Here is an 18,664-nt window from a genome sequence, read left to right as displayed (position 1 = left end):
CCGTTCTTTGCCGGTGCGCCGCGCGAGGAGAGGCCCGCGCAGCTCACCCCGCCCTCCAGAGACCGCTGCCGGCCCCTGCGCGCGGCCTCCGCCTCTTCCCTCACCAGCGCCCGCCCGGGGCCCGGCGACCTCCCCAGAGCCCTCCCGGACGCGCGGCGGTGAGTGCAGCGCGCGCCGCCCCCTCAACACGGCGCGGCGGGGAGGGCAGGGAGGGACCGGACCGGGGGCCGGGCCGGGGCCCGATGCCGGGCCGGGGCCGCCCTGAGGCTACAGGGCCCTGGCGGTGCCGCAGTTGGTGCCCGGCCGCCTCCGGAGGCGTAGGGGAGCATCGGGGGAGTTCGCGCTGCTGACTTTGCCTGTCGGGCTCGGTTAAGCTCTGGGGCGGGACCTCCGTGCCCCATGGCACCCTTCGGGACGGCGACGTGCCGGGCACTCCCGGACTGGCGGGAGCGAGGCGAGCGAACTCCGCCCGTCCCCGGGGTGCCGGAGTCACTGCCGGAGCGGAGCGTCCCGGCTCCCCCTGCAGCGCCCGCCGGCTTCTGAACAAACCCGGGCTCCCTAAAGCCTTGCCCTGTCTCCCATTCCCAGACTTTTAGAGGAAATCCTCAAATCAGATCTTAAGGGCTGGTTTCTGCTGGCGCGGGAGGGAAAGTTGGTGGTGCCCTTCGTAGGATAGGTGCGGCGTGGCTGTTGGGACGGGAGTGTTTTTGCGGGCTGGCTGATGCCGAGGGGAGCTCCTGCTCCCCGCCCTGTGCCGGAGAAGTGCCGGTGCCGCCCGGTGCCTGTTCGGGAAGGGGCTGGAGCCGGACCCGCCCGTGCCGCGCATCCCCCGCGCTGCGGCCGCGGCCTGGCTGCCCTGGCTGCCCCTCTGACAAAGCGCTAAGGTCAAGTTTAAAACTGGAGGCAAAGTAACTTTTGTGATTGTATAATGGTTAAAAATACCCGTGCTGGTTTACTGGGAAGGTATTTTAATCTCTGTGTTTTCCGAGGACTGTTTGAAGGTTGAACTGAACTGTCTTGGTTTATTTATAACTTAATGTAGAAACATAATACAGAAATGCATTTACTTGTATCAGTGAAATATATTCTGCTTTAGGGAAGCTTAATTTTGGCAACTAAGTTGTCAAATCACAAAAAATATGTTTTGGAATTGTAACATTGCTGGTACTTTTAGCATCCCGTCGTGATTTTAGTGTTCTTTAAGTGGAAAAAGTTGTTGGCTATGTAGTATCTTTGGTTTTGGCTATACTACTTTCATCTTTACAGGGACATCTTCAGGTCAGCACTGTGAATTAATTCTGTATTTATCCGGAATTAAAAACTATAGTTTGCAGGCACATACCTTCTACAGTGCTCCTTGAAAGTTGCTTGACTTCAGGGAAGTTGCTCTTAAGCAGCAAGTGTAGTAGTATGTGCATATCTTGCCACTTCTGTCTTGTAAAAGCTAAACTTTCAGTGAGTACTTTCATTAAAGTTACACTGTAATAGTATGTGCATATCTTGCCACTTCTGTCTTGTAAAAGCTAAACTTTCAGTGAGTACTTTTATTAAAGTTTACTTATTTAAGGAACTTTTTACTAATGAACTGAGATCCCCTCATTCTTTAGGAGAGGGCTTACAGTTAAAAGGCCTTCTCTTGTAAGGAGCCATAAGGCCTTTCCCTCCCTGCCTTAGTGTGGCATGTAAATACAATTTTTTAAAAAAATGGATATAGTAAATAAAGTAAGCTTATTTTGGTAAGCTTATTTTGGTCCATGTGTATTTCAATTGGAAATGTCTATAAAGAGCAGCCTTGGTGGTGTCCGCCTTCTCATTTTCCATGCAGAGTTCTACATCTCCTCCTCCTTTGCTTTCTAATATTTGTTGTCTTTCTCTGTCACCTGATTAGGTGATGGCAGTTAACCAGGCCTTTGATCTAAAGTGAATTTTTCTATTATTATAGATGTGTCCGTAAAAAGTTAGGGGCTAGTCTTTATTTCTTGCATGTGTAAGTAGAACATTAGATTCAAAGAAGTTATTTATATACAGCGTTTACAGGATTGATTAATTAATTTTAGTGTTTATTTACATTTGAAAATCAGTTCTTATTTAGTTAGGAAAAAAGGGAGTCCCTATTCTGGCACAATGCTGTATATATGGTCAGTCTTATTCAACAATAGCTGCCCAAGCTTGGAATTACTCAGGAATGTATAAATTAATCTTGAAGTTGCTATCTCCCTTCTTGACCTTTTTTAGGCTTGTTGTTCAACTAAATTATACAAATACGTTCAGATTTTAAGTTTTTACTTTGGTTTTACGTTGTGACCCTACTGTCTGATAATTAGTCATTATTCTCTTCTTTGGCAGCTAAAATGAATTCAACTCCTGATCCTGCTTCAAGTCCCTCTCACCCCCAGCAGCATCTTGGAAGGTCCCAGCTAAACGCTGCTCCTGTGGACCACAGGGAGCACACCTCTTCAGAAGATTCTGCAACTTCTTCAGTTCCTGGCTATTCCCGTAACAGAGAGAAAACTGAAAAAAATGGTAAGTATGAAAGCAATTTTTATGCTAAATTGGCTTATGTTAAACACTGGGAGATTATTTGGTGTATGTGTATTCTAAACTCTGTTTAAAGAGACACTAAAGTAGGAACATAAATTTCTCCAATTTCTTTTAACCTGTTCTTGTGGAAGAAACTTTTCTTCTGCAGTTTACTTTGTGCATATTTTCAAATTTTCCTATCCACTTTTTCATATGTGTACAGAGCAATAGGAAAACAGTTTGTTTGAAAAATTGGCAGGAAGAATTAAATTAAATTTATCATAACACTATCATAATTTCAATTTAATTCTTTATTTGGCTAGATTGCATACTAACTATAGCTTTAATATGAATTCTAATGTGGATACATAGATACTACTGTAATGTAGACTGAGGGAATAACAAGCTGATATATGAAACCAGATTTGAAGTTAATATTAGCCGTCAGATAAGAACTTGGGTTTACAATCATCATACAGTGTGAAAGGCAGAATGATGATTTTTTATTTTCCCCCTCACTGTGCAACCATTGAGTTTAAAAGATTGTGGAAACTGATGGGATAAGAGAAATGTCTCCTACAAAATGTAAAACAAAAAATATCTGGCTCCTGTATTCAGCTACTGAGTTCCAGTTTTAAATTCTGTTTGTAATTTAACACTTGAGCAAGACAGTCTTGTGTTCAAGGTCTAGAAAAATTACTGCTCTTTAACTTTCTTTAAAATTTGACTTTTGATTGTGAAACTGCTTATGTGCCTGTCCTTAGACTGACATATATGAGTCACTCTGTTGAAGGTAATAAGGCTATCCAAGAGTTTAAAATTATTAAATGTGTGAATATCTATGTGGCATGAATCAGATGCAGCTGAGCTCTGCGCATAGTTCAGGCCAATATTGTGGCTGTGTTAGCACATCTATTGTGTGCATCTAATTCAGAATTGACTGTTGGAACCTTCTGGGTTCTTTGCTACTAAAAAGCATGTTCCAGATAGAGGAAATTATTTTTTTAGATACCTCAATTTCTAAGATTCCTCAGTGTTCATTACCAATTTTTTCATCTAGCCCACTTGTAAAAGAATTGAGAAATTAGAGAGACCTGACACTTCTAACATTAATTAAGTTATTATTAATTTAGAATCAGTGCCAACAGGTATATTTTCTTTCATTCTTCATTCTCCAGTTTCTTAATATACTTCAACAGGGAAAGAATAGCAACTATAATGTGAATGTGGTATAATGTTATCTTGGGCTTAGTTATAATGTGATTTGAAAGAGCAGTAGATAGGTTTCTGTTACTGGTGCCCACATTCGTGCAAGATTCTGAAAATTAATACAAGCATTTTAGCGGTGTTTTGCACTTAGCTGCTGTCACGTGGTTTTTTCTGGCTAATTTGGAGATTTCCTTATTCTACACAAATACTGGACTTCTAACATAATACTGATTTTTATCCTAATTCTCTTCACAGGCCTGTGTGTCTACTAATGATCTCTACCTATGCAGTTTTGTTTTAGAGATGTTCTTATTTGTTCCCCTATAAAAGAGGACTTTTGACCATTGATATATTTCTCCATTTCAGTTGTGACTCATTCCTGATTGCTTTAAATCTCTTCCCATTAAAATATTATTGGTGCCTGTTGCCACTGTCATTGCACTTTCCATCCGTGTATTAATGTATGCAAGTATTTAATGCAGGAGAATGAGCTACCGTTGCCATTGTGTCATGCTGGAGTCTCTAACAACCAAGATTTAGTGGATTTAGATGAACATGTCTTCAGTAACATGTAATACAGTATTTTCTTCTATGGTTATTTTAGAGTTATGCCATTTGGCATAATGCTAACAGTTTTTAGAATTGAAAACTTTTTTAAAAGAAAGGAATTAGAGAATTTTTCTTTCCACCTAGAGCAGCACTGGTCATCAGGACTTAAAAATGGGGATTTTAGTAGGACGTCAGAAAGAAGTGCAAATAGAAATACAAATTCACAGAGATGTATGTGCATATAAAAAACAATATGACAGAAAGCGATATCTCAAACAGAAAACTGGCACTTCAGCAATTTTCAGAATATGACTGACAGAGAAAGTATTCCTTGGAATCACTAGAGCTTTTACCAATAAATAACATTCCAATCGCTGATAGGTCTAGGGAGAGCAAAGGATTTGGTTCTTAGCCATGGCATGTTGTGGTTTAATTGTATCAAAGGAAATATGCACTAGACCAGATGTTCTGAGAAGGGCTCTGCTGATTTCTTTCTTGGAAGATTAAGAAGTCAGTTATTTTGAATAGTCACTATGATCATGACTAACTCTGAGTGATGTAAAGGAGGACTGAAAAGACCAGCACACTGATATACAAAAAGCCATCTCAATAAACATTATCAAATATGTAGAACACTCCTCTTTACTGATGACTTTAGTATCTTGGACAAAATTTTATAAACTTAAATTTGTAATAGAAGTAATTTAATTTTTAATAAATCAGCTATGATTTCTGTTAGAGATTGGGAGATGTACAGTGTACATCTCAATTATCTCAAAAGGCAGTTTTATCTCAGGCCTTTCTACCGCATGCCCATGTGCCCTTCCCCTAAAGAGGTTACTGGTATCCTGGGCTGCAGTAGTCAAAACATTGCCCCACAGGTGGAGGGAGATCCTTCCCCTCCACTCAGCACTGGTGAGGCCACACCTGGAGTGCTGTGTCCACCTCTGGGCTTCCCAGTACAAGAGAGACATGGAGTGAGTCCAACAAAGGGCCACAGAGACGATGAAGGGGCTGGAGCGTCTCTGCTGTGAGAGAAAGCTGAGAAAGCTGGGGCTGTTGAGCTTGGAGAAGGAGAAGGCTCAGGGGGGTTCTGTCAATGTACGTAAATACTTGAAGGAGGGGTGCAAAGAAGATGAAGCCAGGATCTTTCCAGTGGTGCCCAGGGACAGGATCAGAGGCACTGGGCACAAACTGAAACACTGGAGGTTCTCTCCGAACATCAGAGGGAACTTTTTTGCTTTTTGAGGGTGACCAAGCACTGGCACCCTCAAAAGGTTGGCTGGGAAGGTCAGAGAGTGTCCATCCTTAGAGATACTCAAAGGCCGTGTGGTCCTGGGCAACCAGCTGTAGTTGGCCCTGCATGAGTAGAGGGGTTGGAACAGGTGACCTCCAGAGGTTCCTTCCAACCTCAACCATTCTACTAATTCTTGTAATATTCCTGCCAAAGTATCTGCATTTCTGATCTGTGCATTTTCTTCCAGCCTTTACTTATACCCATTGTGTTTTAAGGCCATAGACTCAAAGTGAATGTTAAGTAATTTGTTTCCTGGAAACACCCATCATCTATTCCTGTAGCATTATCCATATCTTGCAGCATAATCCAGCAAATTAATGAGTGCCCTGGCTCTGATTCAGTAAAGCACTTAAGCACTCACATATCCTCATCTGCTCAGGTACTTTCTTGGGGTCAAACTCCTATACTACAGGTTTTTTCTTAGCAATCCTTCAGTCTATATTCTGCTAATGTATCATTGGATAGAGCTTTCCCAAATCTTCGTTCGCGAAGCCTAGCCATGAATCATTGGATAGTGTTTATGTTATTCCTCATATAATTCCTTTAACAAGGTAACAGTGGTTTGAGAATTTATTGAGCGAATCAAATCTGAATTTAATGAAAAAATATTCAGTTGTTAGGATAATTTATAGATAACTGGTTTTGCAGAGTTAAAAAAGAAGAGTGTTCATATTTCTACCCAAAACTGTTGCATTCTGCCTACATATGTTATTGAGTTTTGTGTATTTGTAGGGAATGGAATGAATGTGGATACGTCAGCTCTCATGTTTACAAACAAATGAGAAAAAACAGTTGTTGCTCTTTCAAGGATATTCATGGACAGGAAGTTTATTAGTGAGCAAAGCATATACACTACTAATTAGAGCTCCTGAAATTTTAAAACCATTGAGTCATCAGTGTCCATGTAAGCAAATTACAGGAGAGTTTGTGTATAGCAAGGAAGATCAGTGTCTGCTTACTTGTGAAGTCTGTCAAAACAGGCTAAAACTCAAATCTCCAAAGACATTTTTATGTCTCTCAAGTGCAATACCCCTTTCTGGCATCTGTGTTTCATCCACTCTGCATCTTCTTCCTTCAGATACAGCCCTAAGGCAGTGCGAAAAGACAGAGCTCAGATGAGAGCTCTCGAGGTCCCAACACCAAATTCTCCAAGTAGGCTTAGAAACATCATTCTTGCTGGTGGAACCATTTCCTCCACTTGTACACAGGACAGAGAGGGAAAAAGCACCTTCAACATGGTGGCTTAGTTAGCATGTGGGTATCTGTAGTGCTGCTGCTATTAATGTAATGGTTTTTGAAAGAGATGCCTGAATCCACACTCTAGGTAAGTGCTCTGTATTGCTGAGCTAGAAAGTAGATTTATTGGCCCAGGGGATGTTTTACTTTTGATTCAGATGAAAGGAAAACAGAGTTGAGAGAAACTTCTCACAATACAGTGGCAATCAAATACTTGCCTGGGATGTCAGGATTTAAGTAACTGCTTCCAGTCAGTCACAATGGTAGCTTGAACTGGACTAACTCTCACCCCAGAGGAACATTTATTGTGCTGCAGGTTATCTGGAGGAGCTACCATTTCTTGTAATGCTTAAGGACGTTCCAGCATGTAAAGTGTCTTTCTTAAAAATTGACTGTCTGCCAGTCAGCAGGTAAAAGAGGTCACACTAGGACAGAGAAACTGGGGGCACTGTGAGGGTGATAGCTTTCTTTTCTATGTGGATAAAACAGATTTTATGTGGTTTTTACATCATTCATGCACAATTGCTAGCCAATAAGGTTGGAGAGGAGGAATTGCAAAGCTAAGTTGGAGTACTTGAAGAAACGTTATGTTGGTTAAGGAACTAATTTTGGTTTTGTTTTGTTTATACAGAGTTCTGCATGTACTTAGGTTATGAGGTTTTAAATATCTCTTGCAAGAGAATTACTTTATTATTTGAGTGACTTAGAATTTATGAATAGTAAAAAAATGGTCTTTTAAACAGTTTATGGTACATTATAACAATTTACAACAGTGCATCTCCAACACATTGCTAAATGATAGCTAACAAATAGGGAACCTCTCTAATTTACAAATATTTTCTGAGTGTTAGTCTCTTCCACTTCAGGTTACAGAAAAGCTTTGCTTCAGAGCTCTGTTGTAGCAGTTCTGTGTCTTCACTTTCTGGCAGTTTGCTATTGTAGACTAACTCTTGAGGCAAAGTGAAATGTTTGTGCAAAGCTTGAAGAAATCTCAGAAAAACCTTTGATTGTTTGAAGGGGCATATTATATCTTGAAGTATTAATTACTTAACAATTTGACTGTCAGTTTATTAATGCCCCTTCAAACTTTACCTGTAATTACTAAGGCTCCTGGAAAGCTCATTTGCCAGGCATTGCTGTGGGGGAGAAAGGATTCTATCCAAAAAAAGTTAATGACTGTGTTTTTGATAAAATTTTGAGACATCATCATAGTTGCTGCAGAACAATGGAAATTGGCTTTTTCAGTCTGCTGCTATTGTTGTCAATAGCATGCTGGTGGTTGTAGCATATGTAGGAGTAGGATTGGACACCCATTTATTTGAAGAAAGATTCTCCATCTTTGCCTCTTTCACTATTTACAGAAATGGCTTTTTTTCTGCTGATAACAAAGATACTGTTACTGCTAACAATTTTTCACATTCACACAATGAACCAGATTAAGAAAAGTGCCCTAGCTCAATCTTTACCCATTATTTTTCAGGTGGATAGTTTTCCTAATCTGTTTGATAATAAAATGAGTTTTTTTCCAGCATAGTCCTAGGGTGTTGGAAGGATAGAAATGAGCAGTTGAAGGGTAGAAGAGGAAGAGCTATGCTCAAATTTTTAAAGTATGTAACGAAATGGGAGTGGCTCTATAAATTGTTTGGTATTAAGGATTCAAGGTTTCTAGTACACATTTATAAATTTAATCTAGTGGTTGGAATACAACCTTTCAAATAAGTTTCCTTCGAAAGGAATCCAATATTCGTGTTCCGCTGTGCAAACAAAATGTGTTAAATGGGAACTGTTGAAAAGTTAAAAAGACATTCCTTATCTGAACCAATTCTCTAATACAACATATCTGCACTCAGCAGCAGCCAGCACTGCTAACTTCTGGACATGTTTTGCAATGGCTTTGGAGGAAAACATTGGAAGTACCTAATACCTGTACGTTCATCTTCAAATAAAACCACAGCAAATCCCTGTGACACTACAGGAATCAAGGAGAGACTTAGTTGTGCTGCTGGAGAGCCCCTTGCAGCAGCAGCAGGCCCACTTTGTTGCAAAAGTTAGGAGACTGGAAACTGGGAGATAAAAGGAATCCTTTGCAAAGTTAGTTAATTACAAGTGCTTACTTAAGACACTGTGGATTTGCTAAAGAGTTGCAATGGGCCTTTTTGAAGGGCCGCTCTGTTTTGATGGTAAGCTAGTGAACTGCTGGAGTGGCTCTGTGGTGAACTGCTCAAACTGCAGAATTGCTGAAATTTCATGTGCATTGTGCAGGTTGTCATGATAACTTTAGGTCTGCACCTACAAAAATATGTGGGCTTGGTGAGGTTTGTGGTCTCAACTCTTTCTTCCATTGCTTTTCTGTAGGTTGATTTTTTTTTTTTTTTGGCTGGAGAGGGTTAATAATGATGATTATCAATTGAGAAATGACAAAACAGCTAATTTATTTGTAACTCTTCATTTCTGGGACATGTTAGATTTATCCCAGCTCATCCATAAAGGATTTAGTCAGAGATGCATGCGTAGAAAAGACAGCAGGACTGTCTCATTAGTTGTGTGTAAAATTATTTTAATGGCTCTAAAAGATCATTGTACAATAATAGATATGCTAGAAAAAAATAACTTTTTTCTCCACTTTTAAAATTTATAGTCTATAATATCATCACTCTTAGTCTTCCACCTACACGCTTTTTTTTTTTTATTGCTCTCCTGACAATTTACCTTCATTTTGTGGGGGTGCAGAAGTTGTTCCCATTTCAATTTAATGCTATTTGATGACTTGCAATTGTGGTGTGACTAAGAGTATTACTGTATCTACAAATGTGTTGCTCCTCCCAGAGAAAGCAGAGTTGAGTCCCAGACTTCAACACCTTTGTAAACAAATATTATTCGCTTCTCTCCCATCCCTGTTATCACCTTTAAGAATAGAATGCATGCCAAAGTATGCTCATATAAATACTTCTAATTGTTCTTGGGACACCTAGTACCATCTTAAGATCTAACTATGAAGGTTATGAAGGTACAAGAAAAACATGCAGTGCACTGTTAATTGTACCAAGCCCTTACTTTGCAGCTGAGGTAAGAACACGGGAGGCTTCTGAATGGAGGAAAGAATTCAGCACTCAAGGAAGAGCAGCTAAGCATCTAAAGTTAATAAAACCGTTTTTCAAATCAAGTGGAATGTCAGTCTTTCCAGAAATTTTACTCCTACATACTTACTACACACAATACCGCTGAACTTTTGGAGCTTGTGAAAAGGGAGTAGGAGGATTTTTCTAGAGCCTCAGACTGGCTCTGCTGAACACTGAAAGCTACAGTGCAATCAAGTGACACACAAAAGCTATTAGAACCTTCATTTATTGTTACAAAATGTACAGATCAGCTTTTTACAAAAGTACATTGATTATGTACTGCCACCACATTCTACCCATGGATGAATCTGTTTTTCCTGAGTGAAAGAAATCAGACATCTTTGGAGATAAGGTTACATAGCATCTCCTAACAAATGGAATGATTTTTATTTTGTCACTAGCATGTATATGCCCTTAGTCCTAAGGGTGTCTGAGATTCTAGAAAGCTTGTGTCATAGTAAAAACAAAATCTCTAATAAAAAGCTGGTGCTGTTCTCTGAAATTGTTGGATTTGTTGAATTTTATTAACTTAGCAGATTTGTACTTACAGAAAAAACTTTTCCTGCATAAAATCCTTTGTAGCACTGCATGAAAATTATGACCATACACTTCCAAAAGGGACTGGAGGTGTTGTGTAAGATGTGACTCCCAAAGAAGTAGGGAGATTTTGCACAAAATGTATTCTCTGTCTGTTTTGGTTGGTATCCATGGGCAGGCACCCCTGTAAGATTCATTTTTCTACCTTTTCTTGATTATTTATTGCTTGAAAAGCAATTATTTACTTTGTATGTGCATGCATTCTTGTTGCCCACTTCCTACCTAATATTTTAAAATTTTCTCCATACTAACAAAGGAACTATTACTGAAAATTCACCATAAAATTATTTTCTATAGCTAGTATATTTAATTTGTGAAATTCTTAAAGGAAATTCACTTTTCTAACATAAGTTAACTCCACATTTGCAACAGGCTGTTATTTTTGATGTTTAAGTCATATTTTGTTTGTTGGGTTTTTTTGTACCACAAAAAGACCAGGTGATTACAATACAGTCCTATCATAGTTTTGGACAGTATAGTAAAGCCTCTGCTGACTTTGTAAGAAGCTATAACAGTTTTTGACTGTACTCTAGCAATAATGGAGGTAATGAGAAAGGTAAATAATGGAGGAGTAGAGAACAAGTCTGATGAAAGCTGAGGTATAGGAGACACAATTCACTTACAACAGTGGTTTGAGAATCCCATTCAGTCATCCAAAGCCGAAAGATGGCAGTGCTTCAAAGTAGTCTGCATATACAGAGTTTTTGCAGGTGGGTTCAGTTTAGCAGCTGAATGCTTAGTTTTTAGGAAGCCAAATGATGCTTTTTCTCTTTTGGTTAATTTTAGCTTGTTTCTACTGTAGGCATTGAAAGCCAGGGAATGGAACACATTTCAGGGCCCTTAAAGGCAAACTGAGGATGATGGAGGATGAAAAATTAGTATTAAAAAGTGACTGGCTTTCAACAAGTTGATTAATTGGAGATATTTATGGTAATGTTTAAGGTGATGAGGGTCCTTTCTGTGCTTCACCCTAAATTCCTTTGTTTCGGGATTTATAACTTGGTTTTGATCTGTTACTGTCTGTTTCTTTTTCAGGCTAATCCAGTGCTGTGTTAGATAGCTACATTTTAATTTTTTTCCATGGCACAGAGTGGCACAGAGTGCATTTATAGTTCTAAGTTTAATGATTGTAGAACAGTTAGACCCTATCTTCAGCGCTTTTATTAATATTAAGTATGAGATACGCTTTGCATGTTGCACTTCAGAGGCATGTTTTTATGGAAATATCTAGACATAAAAAAAGATGAAATAAAAATCCAGCTTCAAGTTCATCATAATGAAAGTCATGAAAGAGGCTTTTTCAAATACAAATAATTCTATATCTGTCTTTTCTGTGTCATGTCTGTCTCTACCTACACATTCATTTTTTCATCTTACCTTGTGGAGCATGGTGGGAGGAGTGGAGTTTAGCAGCGAACATAGGTTATGCTAACTAGTATCCTCTCACAGTAAAAGCAAGTAATTTTCCTTGTGGTTCAGACAGAACTCTCTTTCAGCTTCAATTACAGTAAAGCCTTGCTAAGGCAGTAAAATGATGTATGCCTGAAGCTTCAAGTAAGTACAGTGCTGTGCAATGTGACAAAGTTCAGTTCAGACATCAGTACTCTTCAAGGTATATGGAGAATTTGTTCATGTGTGGGAGAAGATCTAATGTCAAAGAACACATTCTTCCCTCCCTGCTCCCACCCCAGTAATTTAGCTGGTTCAAATATCTGTGGATGAAAGCTTGTTCCCTACTGCTCTATCAAACATCTGAATTATTCTTGTCAGTTAATAACATGAAGCTCAGAGAGACGCCTGACATCTGTGACTTCTTCTGAGTAGAAAACCCACATATGTTATGTACTGAGCTTCTAAAATAAAGGTCGTGAGAACACAAAATACAGTTTTTCTTCCTCTGGATGCCATCCACCTTTTTCTTCTCGCCTGCCTGAACTAACATGGGAGTGTTACAGTTTGTGAAGGCTCACAGAAGTTGCTCAGTGTTAATACTGGAGAATGTGATAGGCTTTTTCAAGTTCAATATTCTTGTTACCTTTTTCATAAGAATCCTTTACACTATTAGTTACAGCATGCCTGCTTGTTTGTCTGTAAAATCTTTGGCATTGAAAAGATTTCTTACCTAGATTGTGTAAGTCCATTCGTCAAAACCTTGTATGTACGTCAAAGAGTTTGTGGGGTTTTAGTCTTTGGTACAGTCCAAAGATGAGGCTTATATGTGTTATTTAATCTGTGATGGCATCTTTCTTTTGTGACTTAAAAATTCTGAGCATTGGTATGTTGTAATCTCACTTGGACTACTGTGGATTAACTGCCTTTTTATCAATTTAATGGCTCAATTTTAGAGGTAGGGGACAATAATTGCATTCTGACATAGCATTCTTTAAAAAACTGAAACGTTTCCTTCAGCAACATTTCCTATTTCTGGTCAAAAGCTAACAAACAGTAAAAAGGCTGCCTATGCCAAAATGAATGCTAAATTTTCATTTGAGACTATAGCAACAAAGCTGGAATTCTACTTCATGTAGCCAAAGTGCCAAGTAATGTGTAAAGTTTCAGAAAGTAAATGGTTGTCTTCAGTTTTCATCAGCCTGTTTACAATCTGCTTACATAAACAGCTGTGTTTAGACTTCCATATTCTGAGTACTTTTCCTGGAGTTGTAAAACATAGTTTTTACTAGTAAACAGAAATTACTCTAGTAATGTGTTTCTAGTACCTTTGAAATCTGTCAGTTAATAACAGTAGGTTTTAGCTTACTCTTATTCTGAATGCTGTGTTTGACTGTGAAATGCATACAGTTTCATTGTACTGAGTCTTTTTTAATAAATGCCTTAATAAAATGGGGTTTAAATGGCAGCTTCAACTTGTTAAATGAAAAGCCCGAATATAAGAAGTGGATATTTCTGTAGGCACTTAGAGGTTTAAGTGCTTTGTGTAGTTTGATAACATAAACACAGCAAACTCAGATACATCTGCTTCATTCTTTGCAGATCACAAATAAAGTTTTTTCCTTTTTTTTTTTGAGTAGGACTGAGAAAATTAAAGTATATCATGTCATTTTATATTTTAAGCTTAAGACTTAATGACACAGAATAAAAAAGAAAAAAATTAGTAATGATGCTATTGTTCCAATATCCACTGACTAATTTGTGTTGTATGACCTGTCTCTGGGAAGGTAGAATTAACTATATTGGGAACTGTACTATAGAGCAGTCTGATGATGAAATAAGGTTTACATAAGGTCTTGGTGGCAGAGTAGGAACTACAGCCAATATTTAGTACTAACCACCCTTCCACACCCCTGTTCTGTCTTAATTTGTTTCTCACATAAATGCTACATGCCACCTAAAACTCGAGTGCTTTCACTTGCCTGCTTTCATTTGAATTACTGCGGTGCTTGCGAACCTTGAATAACTGATAGACTTCATTGGCTTATATAAATGCCCCTGACACAAAACAGCTAGTGAAATCTATTTTAATTGTCATAAAAGATACATGAAGTATTGCAAGATGAATGTTCCTGTCTTCTGGAAATTTTTATATTAACAGAGTAGAATTTGACATGAAAAAGACATGAGTTTTTAGCAAAACTGGAAAATAAAAGCTTCTACTGACAGCATTTCCATTACAGTACTCATGTGGGAGGAATACACATCAAGGTATTTTCTGACTAAAAACATTCTTAAGAACAAAGGTGATAAGTTATAGATCCCCACTTTTTATGGTATTTTTATGGTGGGTGCATATGCTCTTATGTAGTGTTTGTTCTAGAGTTGGGCTGAATTGAAAGAAAGTGCGTATTGTCCATCCTTTTTCCAGAACACACTTTAACTGTGTTTTGGACCTTTAACTTTCAGAGACTGACCTATATACTTCAGTGAGAAAGTAAAAGGATATGGCAGCCATGAAACTAGTCATTCATGCTTTACCTGTTTACTTATCATCTTTCTTTCAAGCAAAGCAAAAACATTGCCAGTTAGTAGAAATGGTACAAAGATATTCTGAATTTGATCTACACAACACTCCACAACCTGTTCTTCTGCCCTTGCCCTACAACTACAGAACCAGCCCACAGACATATTTTTAATTAACTAGCTTTTATTTATATTCATAGATCACATGTGAAAGTACATAGAATTGATAACTGGATGGGAGGAATTGGGCAGTAGGTTGAAACTAACAGCAGAAAGTGTTTCTTTCCCCTGGCAGTCAGCTCTGGTAAAAAAAAACATTTCAATGAGTTTGCTGCAATAACACCACTTTTTTTTCCTCATTGAAGGTGGTGGTTCATAAGGCTGCATGGTTTTAATTTTTCTTTTTTCCCCCATCTTCTCAAAGACCATTATTTACATGTTAATCTGCAATGTAATTGCAATAAAGTAACTATATCCTGATGGTGTAAAACATTCCTGTTTTGTTTCTTCAGCTTTCTATTGTAAAAGTGTTCCTATCTAATGCATTTATCTGAGCAAGAAGAGCTGGAAGGGATCCATTGTGCCATGCTCTTATGTGTGGCAAGTGGAGCAGGAGAGAAAGGAAGACACTTTGCCTTGTAAGCTGCCAGACTACTGCCTTTCTTATAAGCATTTTTATCAGTTTAGCAAACTGCTCTTTATAATTTGGTTTTTTTCTTGTGTGTGTAAATTCCACCTAATTAGCTAATGGTGCCTCCTATATTATCCAGAGTATCACTGAAATATTTGTGGTATTCTCAACATGCAGAAAACCCTGAACAGAAAAAAATGCATTTCTAAAACAGTAGTGTTGAAGGGGCTAATGAATATGAAAGCACCGGAAGAAACAGAAAAGTACTGCCTTGCCCAGCTTGTTTCATTTGGGTGGGGTAAGCGGATGAATATTATGCTTCTTTCAAACAGTATGCTCTTCCCTCTAACTTCTTGCTTATTGTTAGCAGAGAGCCCCTGTATGATGTCTGCTGGTGTGAGTGGTGCCATCTGGAAAACAGGCTTCTGACTTGGTTAGAGTTCAATCCTATTGGTTATATATCAGGACAAGGAGATTAAGTGGTTAATTTTGCTTTGGGATGCTGTTTGCCTATTTTACAATAATATTTTTGCAGCTTTCTGAAAAGACCAAGTACTAAATGAAAATTGCTTTTCATTGTGTGCCTTGTTTAGTCAGACAACATGTTATAATCTGGCATTAGTACTTATCCAAGTGGAGCTTGTCAGACAAAACTGTAGCATGGTGAAGAAGGAAGTCTTACTTATGGTTTGCTCCTGTTAAAATACATCCATTTAATGAAAGCGTTGGCTTGTAGCCTGTTCTTGTTTGAAAATAGTCCCAGTACTAGGGATGTTAAAGAATGTAAGTAGCCCTGGAGTCTCTCTTCAGGAGACTATTTGGAATGGGGTTTATTTCTTCCTTCCTCCCAGCTGCTGAAAAAGAGCTGATACTGAATGGCACCTCAGCTGGCAGGGCTGCTTACCAGCTTCTGGCATTGCTGCTGCCCAAATCAGGCCATCTCATAAAAAGTCATCTCGTAAAAAAAAAAGTAGTAGTTGTGACCTTTGTCAGCTTTTCCACTAAATCTATTCTTCATTCATCAAGTAGCATGCAGCATGGAGTTCTTTACAAACACTGGATGTCAGATAAAACTTTCAAGACTTTTTCTTTATGATTGACTGGTGAAGCAATATGATGCTTTTGAAGAAAAGAATTATTTAAGTCTATATGGGTACAGTAGATGGGAAAGGAGAAAAAAAAAATCAGGTGGAGTGTGGAACCAGACAAAAAAATGGTGAGATTTAGAGGATATAATCACTGTTAGTCTCTCTATGCTCCAGAGACTGAGGAGCTGAGCTTTCAAATATACTGGACATGTTTTAAAGGTCTTTTAATTTTTCAAGACTCTAGGAAAGGTTTCAGTACTAAATAAAGAGACTGACAGGTGAAAGACTGAAGTGCTATTAAGAATAGTTAAGTACAAAAGCTGATCTGTATTACATGTTCTGTGTGTGCTCATTTATTTTAATGAATATTCTATTGAGAAAGGAATTTTGTGGAAGTAAATGAGAAACTGTAAACTGTATGTATCATCCTGTGGCAGGTACCAAATAACGAGTAAATATGCTGAAGTACAATGCTGAGATGGAGTGTGAATACTGTAATAAGTTAATTTCCACTGTTCTTGCAAAACACTTGTGTTGGATTTTTTAGGTATGATCCTTTAATTCTTCAACCACATATAGCAATGATTTTTAAAATGCTTTAAGCTATTGGTACTAAACAATTTTCTTTATCAAATTAATTTATAGAGGGCATGAAGGAAGAACCTGAAGTGCTCTTTGAAGAACTGCTTGAGAGGGCAAAAGCTGGAGAACCAAAAGCACAGACAGAGGTAATTTTATATGTTCTTTGTCCAGTCTTGTTTGCTCTTAAGTCCAAAAATAGCACTGCCTGCTGTAGAACTGTTATCTCTTCTTCAGTTGAACCATGTCTGTTTTGTTCTTAAAGTATCCAAAGAAGGTGATGCCAGATGATTTCTCTGCCTTGAGAAATGCTGCTTGCTCAGGACTGTGACTGGCTTCAGGTCCATCTCCTGAGCAAGCCTTTAGAACAGATGAAAAATGGGGAGGGCGGGCAGAGAGCACGGAGAAGGTGCAGAACTGCTTTTGCTTTTCAGTTTGTTTTTTTGTATTGTTGTTTTTCATTTTGGCTTTTGGGGTTTTTTTTTTTGAAAGAAACGTGTCAGTTACTTGTGGAATAGGGACTGTTAAATGGTGGTGGTTCAGCACTGCACTATGTACAAAGATACCAGGGCTCTTAGGCTGGACTCTGTGGAAGAAACATGCAGGAAGCACCTGCCATCGAGTTGCTTTAGCAGGGACAGAGGTTGGTTGGTGTTTTGTTCAGATATCATTTCTCTCTTGAATTAAGATATTTTAGAGAAGAAGCCCCTCCTTGTTTATTGAAATTAGCTATGTTTAGTTGTTTAATGGCAGATAAAATTGAATTAATAGTAGCAATTCTGTCCCTGTGTTTGTTAGCACTTCAGGTATCCCTTAGGTTTTAGGAAAATTTTACGAGTTTTCCACTGCATTCCATCATCTGGTGTATTGGTCTAGTATAAATAGCTTAAAATTGTTTAGAAGGGTTTTAGTTTGTGTTTAACTTGGTTAGTGTTTTACTTGAGCATTCTTTTCCAGCTTCAGCTTTGATGCTGAAAAGTTACAGTCTCCTACATGCTCATTGGTGGTTTGGATTTTTCCCCAAGGATCACAACTCTTTTTGCAAATGAAAATCAAAGGTTGGGATGGGAAAAAATTAGGAAAAAAATATTTTAAACGTGGTATAAAAGATATGGCATGCCAAGCTTGCTTCGCATTCCATCTCAACTTGTTTGAGGGGCAGACTGACCTTGGAGTTGTAACCTGAGACAGTAACAAATTCCTCACTGTGAAACAGCTGGTGGCTTTGTGGAGGGGGAAACATTATCACTGAGGGAATCACTGCTGTAAAACCCATGTTTTGGCTCTATTTCTCCACACAAAAGAAAGCAAACTCTATAAATATTCTTTCTGGATATAACTTCCAATTGAGTAAGAACACTCAGAAATACTTATGTACTCTAAGCCTATGATGCATATGTATGTATATAAATAATAATTTTTTTCTTCTTCTCAATTCATTCCATTTTCACTCCCTTCCTTTAGCTCCATAACTGTACATTTTCTGTTCCCACACAATAATAGGATTCTTATCATAAAGGGATACAGCATACAATTTTGCTTCAGTGTGCACTCAGAATGAATTGACTGACTGAAATGGAACCCAAAATACAGTCATTTCATTTCTATGCAGTCACGTTTTATGTGACTTTTGGAGAGGGAATTAACTTTTAGTTTTTAAAACACTAAAAAGAGATATATTTCTTCTCTGTTGCTGAATATGTTCCTTTAGAATCAGAAAAAAAATCTATTTTTGTTTCTTACCATTGTAGGAGTATGAATGAGAGGTTGAGATGCCACTGTTGTGCTGTTTGCTAATAATCACAAAGTCAAACATGGGAAATCAGTCAGTTTATTGACTTGTAGTTATTACTGTGTGTTTATTCAAAAATAAGTCTTCCATGACTATGGAAATACATGCACTCTGAGTGGCTGTCAACATGTA

The 18,664-nt window shown here is 38.4% G+C and overlaps 1 protein-coding gene across 2 annotated transcripts in view; it reads left to right on the top strand.

Moving 5' to 3' along the window:
- Positions 1-295: 295 nt before the first annotated feature.
- The window catches only part of WFS1 (wolframin ER transmembrane glycoprotein), a 30,353-nt gene continuing 11,984 nt past the window's right edge, over positions 296-18,664 (top strand). The window contains exons 1-3 of one of the 2 annotated variants that reach the window (XM_018089172.3): positions 296-368; positions 2,347-2,523; positions 16,807-16,889. In XM_018089172.3, coding sequence (XP_017944661.1) covers positions 2,352-2,523; positions 16,807-16,889 — 255 coding nt within the window. In that variant the 5' untranslated portion in view covers positions 296-368; positions 2,347-2,351. Of the gene's footprint in view, positions 369-868; positions 885-2,346; positions 2,524-16,806; positions 16,890-18,664 lie in introns of those variants that run through there. The other variant, XM_018089179.3, reaches the window with a different exon arrangement.

The sequence above is a fragment of the Manacus vitellinus genome, unplaced genomic scaffold, assembly GCF_001715985.3.
Source record: "Manacus vitellinus isolate BGI_N305 unplaced genomic scaffold, ASM171598v3 scaffold_0_pilon, whole genome shotgun sequence".
NCBI classification, from domain to species: domain Eukaryota; kingdom Metazoa; phylum Chordata; class Aves; order Passeriformes; family Pipridae; genus Manacus; species Manacus vitellinus.
This window is presented reverse-complemented; position numbering and strand designations above follow the sequence as displayed.